Consider the following 5,294-nt stretch of genomic DNA (forward strand, 5'->3'; position numbering starts at 1 on the left):
AGGGATACCTCGAAATAATATGTAGATGCATGTCAGATGACATGTACTCTGAACTGACCCACATGAGAATTTTATATGGAGAGATCACATGTATCTATGGAAAGGCTCACATGACAGTTGTGTAAGTGATCCTTATACTTGAGATCACTAAGTTATCTTATATAATGAATGTTATGCTTTGATCTTACTACACGCTGTTCTAATCAAGGGTAAAAAAACAAGCAAATATTGGGTATAAGAAGAACTATATGAAGGTATTTGAGTAATCAAGAGAGGATTTATCATCGTAGGTGAATTAGAAAAAATATTTCATTTGTTCTCAAATAGTATTGATTGTAAATTCTTGCACTAGGTGAAATGAGATTTGAAAAGAGTTTCAAATCTTATTCAAAAAATCAATGACTATGTTATTGATAACAAACATGATTTGACAGAGTGGACACACTTCATGCTATAATGTCTAAATAAGAACATTGTTGATAAATGGATAATAATTACATTAAAAAATTGATCACTAAAAGATTAAGTTAAATCACTTATGACTTTTCTAATATTTAGGGGATCATGATAGGTTGATAGACATTGTACTTGATCTTCAAATATAAATCAATCAATTGTTGAATTAACAATAAATTAATTTATTTAATCCTATTTTATTTAGGATTGTGATTTATATTTGGACCAACTTATTAGGGAACCTAATGGGTCACACATATAAGAACCATTGGTTAGAAATTAAAATGAGATGATTAATCATATGTGACTTGATTGCAAATAAATTTTAGAAATTGAGGACTAGAATGTAATTATACAGGGAATTACAATTTTAGACCTATAAAAATTAAGTAGAGAATTGATTGAATAAATTTCTAAAATTGTCATGAAATAGTATATGTGATATTATTCAGGGGACAAATTGATATGTTGTTGTTTATAGAATTTTTCAAGTTTCTCTTTAAATAGAATGTCATGCCTCGTATTTCCTGTATAGAAACTACGTAAGTTTCAGAATACTTGAAAAACACAAAAGAAAAGAGCTAGCACTCAAAGACATAATAATCGCTCTCTCTTAAAAGGGTGTAGGAAATTTCTCACTGGTGGTTCGTGTAGATTACTGTTAGAGACTGGAAATTTGAATGACTTGTAGTTTGCAACAACCTATTCTTAAAGTAATTATTTAAAACCACAAAGAACATTTCATCTTCAAATTATATTCGTATAAACCCCTTAGATCTATCTGCTAGATCCTTAAAACTCCCAAAAGATTTTTAAATTTACTATTTTCACTTAATGTTTCCAAAAACTCGACTTATGTTACTTTGGCCTTTACAACTCATTAATATTTAACTTCTAGTTTTTTTTTTTAATTGAGAACCATACAAAACCTAAGTCTCAAGCGGCATGTGATTGTTATTTGTCTTCATTCATGCCGCAATTTTTTTTTCCATAAATATATTTAATTAATTTATACAGGGATGAAGAACTTAAAATTTGATGAGGGGAGATTGAGTCTCACTACCCACCAACTCTGAAGCTGGTAATTAAAAGAGAAAAAAGAAAGAAGAGTGGCGGCTCTTTGGTTTTGATAAGTCAAGCTTAGGTCCAACAAGTGAGTTGGACCCGGCAGTAGCCAAACTTGGTAGGGCAGCTGCAAAACGTTATTTAGCCAGGAGCTGCTGCCTGTGAAGGAATAATTTTGGTCATAGGTCTTGTCTGAAAAAAATATATAAAGCCAGGCCCAGACAGATGCAAGTCTAAAAAGATCAGATCGTTTAGGTCATCTCTCTCCGTCTTCTATTTTTATCCTCAGTTGCTTTAGAAGGTCAAACTCATCTCTTTATTTTTCTGACATTATATTGTTGAATGCCACTTTTCACAGAAATCAATTTGCTGTCAGGTAATGGTTATTTATGATAACATTTCAAACTTATTAATTATTTGAGGCTGTAGTGTATGTTGTTTATTTATGGTGCCCAAATTGCACCCTCAGCATGAACATATATATAAAATTGGTTTTGAACCATGGACTATGGTCTTGTCACACAAACATGCAATTTGAAGTTCACGGATGTTGTTGGCTCATCTAAAACCTTGAGTTTCTGTCAGATTTTGGAGATCGAGTATAATCAGGTTTAAACTAAGAACAGATGCATCAATAACATTCATTTTATATGTTTTCCAGACTGTGACCTTGCTTGATTTCCTTTCTTCAAATGAAATCTATCTCTCTGACCTGAATCTTAATCTTTATGCGCAACATCTAAATTCCCATAATCATGCAGACCATGGGTCAGTATTACATTGGGATTTTGTGCCTCAAATTATCGCAAGGTGTTTGGAATTCGATTGCCCTCTCATTTCTTTCATACTTATCTCCTGCAGTCACATTCATTTATTCTTTGGTTGGGGTTAGAAGGAAACTTTTATTGGCGTTTGGAGCTGCATACTTTTGAGAACATTGAGATTACGCAAGTGTGTGTAATTAGCCAAATATGGCTTCTGATCTCCAAGGTCTCTATATTCAATGCTTCAAACATACTTAATCTACTTTTCCTCTTTGTTGCAATTCTGGGATTGTTCTTTGTTAATATCCTGATAGTATTCTTTTCTTTTGAGTTTATAGGTAAAGCGATTGTAATCATGGGTGTCAGTGGCGCTGGGAAATCGTAAGTTCTATCCTCATGTATCTTTTTGTTGTTATCAGTTCTAAGAAATCATAAAAGCTTTGAACCTCAACCATAATGTTTTTACGTTTCCCCTTCATCTTATCTCAGACATCCTTGAATTAAAATCCTCAGTATTGTCTTGTCCACTGTTTCATTGAATCAACCTCAATCGTTTATGGGAAAAACAAGAAACAAAATGTCTAGGCTTTCTAAGTTTTACAGTTTCTTCCCTTTTGTATCTGAGATATCTACATGTAAAGAGATTCTTATTTCTTTATTTCCGTAATATCCTCAACAAAGCTAACTGCCCACCCTTGAAGATTCATATCCATCTTTATTGTTCTCAAAGCATTATAAAGTGGCTAATGTGTTTAAGGTCATCATTGCGGCTGTGATTGTGTTCCCAGTTATGGTTATGGTGTTCCTTTTTAAGGGAGAATCTACTTAGAGCTATCAACAGTTCAAATTCATAGTAGATGAGTAAGAAAGCAAATGTTAAACAACAAAGAAATATTCTTACACTCAGAACAGATTGTTTTGTAGGACAAGGCGGGAACAATTACAGGATAACAAGTTTAGGATTAAGAGACTGTAAACCATAGGATAATTTAGAGTTTAAGATGAGAAAATAATGGACTACTAGTCTCACACCAGTAGGTTCAACTATTCAAGGAATCATTCCCTGTTAGAAAGCCTCACACTTTCAACAACATAAACCACACCGCTGAATTGGTGACTTTATTGACTGCTGGAAAAAGAAGACATAAAGCTAAAGTTGCCAATTACCTAACCTGTATAACGATAAATCATAACCACCCAAACGCATTAATACAGATCGTGCAAGTGGATGCAAATAAAATAAAGACTTTAAAAAACCTTAAAATAGACCCACAAAATAATAAAATTTGGAAGCGGAGGCTGCTATTAAGAGTGCCTTGATAGAATAACGTGAACAGTAACAACCTACCACCAAAAGACTCTAACTTTAACTCCCAAGTAGAACCAGCTTCACCATTATCTCACCAATTCAACGATTGATGCTTATAAATCTGTCTCTTTTGATCTCTTTTGTAAAGCTTAAAGCTGATTTCCATCATCTTTATTGGCTTGGTGAAACTGGATCTTGTTGAGTGATCAACTAGATATTGCTAGTACAAATCTGAATTTAACCATTCATTATTTCCCTGTTCATATCATATACTTTTGTTCCTTGTTCTCTTGCATTTTATATTCTTATCTACTTGGCATATATTTCATTTTCTTGATCTTGTGCTGTTTAGTGTAAGTTCGAACTCCCATATAAGTTGAAATCGCGAACTCTTGCTAAAACTAAAAATCCTCTGACTGGAAAAATATCCCATTCTCCCGTACTTAACCTGTGCTTCAAACCCCTTTATTTAACAAAAAAACGTCTGTACTTCAACAGTACAATAGGTGAGCTTCTGGCCAAAGCTTTGGACTGTAGTTTTCTGGATGCTGATGATTTTCACCCTCAATCAAACAAAGGTACCTATAAACTAATTCGGTATTTTTTATAAAACTACTCACTGCATTGTTGTTTGCTTTTAAAGTCTTCATGCATTTATTAAATTTCTTTACATTCTTGCGTCCTATCACTGACTCTTTTTTTTTCCCCATCACTATAGACAAAATGCATCAAGGAATACCTCTAACAGAGGAAGACCGGATTCCATGGCTTGAAATCCTACAAGATGCTTTAAGGGAGAGCTTGATCAGTGGAAAAACTGTAGTGCTCAGCTGTTCTGCTCTGCAGAAACAATATCGAGAAATTCTTAGATCTGCAGACTCTGATTACCATCATGGAAGCTTTAACAGTGCAGTTAAGTTCGTGTTGCTGGATGCCAAGGCTGAGGTGCTTGCGGAGCGATTAGATAAAAGAGCTGCAGAAGGGAAGCATTTCATGCCGGCAAAGCTGTTGCAATCTCAGTTGGAGTTGCTTCAGATAGATGATTCTGAAGCAATATGTAAAGTTGATGCTACTCTAAATCCTCAAGCACTTGTAAATGCCATAAAAACTTTGATTTTCGGACCAAGAAAACCAATTGCATTATAAGTGCAGTGTGAATTCAAGATCAGCCACTTCAAACTTGCTTCGTGGTAAGAAAAACCCAACTTGGTTCCATTAAAGATCATGTGGCCGTACAGATTTGTAGATTTAATAATCCAAGGAATTGATTAGAAACTTCTATACTTTGTTATATTAAATCATTGACAAGCCACAGAACTGGCTCTGTGTCATTTGATCGTATTTTTTATGTTTCCAATTGGCTAATCCATGATTGATAAAACTGTTTAAATAGCTTGCAAAGAGATGGTGAGATGATATAAGATGAAATTGTGCAACTCATACGAAATTTTGAACAAAGAGCAAAGGAACAATAGGAGCTGTTAGAAACTGCCATGAGGCCACAGCTGTTTCCAACTCTATCTCAACAACGTTGTCGTGCCTACTTGGAAGACAGACGTGGGTTCGTGGTGCTTTTAACTTTGAACTGTCTATATTTCTCAAACCAGTACTTGGTCAAGGAATGTTTGATCTGGAAATATTTCAAAAAAAAAAAAAATATTGATAGCTTTCGAATAAAAGTAAGGTAAGAAAATATGAAG

At 34.0% G+C, this 5,294-nt stretch overlaps 1 protein-coding gene across 7 annotated transcripts; it reads left to right on the forward strand.

The window, feature by feature from the left end:
* The first annotated feature begins 1,518 nt into the window (after positions 1-1,518).
* LOC7469839 (gluconokinase) lies at positions 1,519-4,935 on the forward strand. Of its 7 annotated transcripts, XM_002325342.4 has the most exons (6): positions 1,525-1,776; positions 1,880-1,897; positions 2,383-2,511; positions 2,624-2,666; positions 4,093-4,172; positions 4,313-4,935. In XM_002325342.4, the coding sequence occupies exons 3-6, from the start codon at positions 2,493-2,495 to the stop codon at positions 4,738-4,740; spliced, it is 570 nt and encodes a 189-aa protein (XP_002325378.2). In that variant the 5' UTR covers positions 1,525-1,776; positions 1,880-1,897; positions 2,383-2,492; the 3' UTR covers positions 4,741-4,935. The 7 variants fall into 7 exon arrangements, with proteins under 7 accessions (XP_006371243.1, XP_024446774.1, XP_002325378.2 ...); XM_024591002.2 differs by having other exon boundaries at positions 1,525-1,897; XM_024591003.2 differs by lacking the exon at positions 1,880-1,897 and having other exon boundaries at positions 1,525-1,822.
* The last annotated feature ends 359 nt before the right edge of the window (positions 4,936-5,294 follow it).

The sequence above is a fragment of the Populus trichocarpa genome, chromosome 19 (assembly GCF_000002775.5).
Source record: "Populus trichocarpa isolate Nisqually-1 chromosome 19, P.trichocarpa_v4.1, whole genome shotgun sequence".
In the NCBI taxonomy this organism is placed as follows: Eukaryota; Viridiplantae; Streptophyta; class Magnoliopsida; order Malpighiales; family Salicaceae; genus Populus; species Populus trichocarpa.

Bases quoted from the DNA above. Each gene is read 5' to 3' on its own strand.
- LOC7469839 (XM_006371181.3), top strand. From the start codon at position 1,864: ATGCCACTTTTCACAGAAATCAATTTGCTGTCAG. The intron at 1,898-2,623 runs GTAATGGTTATT...TTGAGTTTATAG, and splicing joins AGAAATCAATTTGCTGTCAG to GTAAAGCGATTGTAATCATG. The intron at 4,173-4,312 runs GTACCTATAAAC...CCATCACTATAG, and splicing joins TCACCCTCAATCAAACAAAG to ACAAAATGCATCAAGGAATA.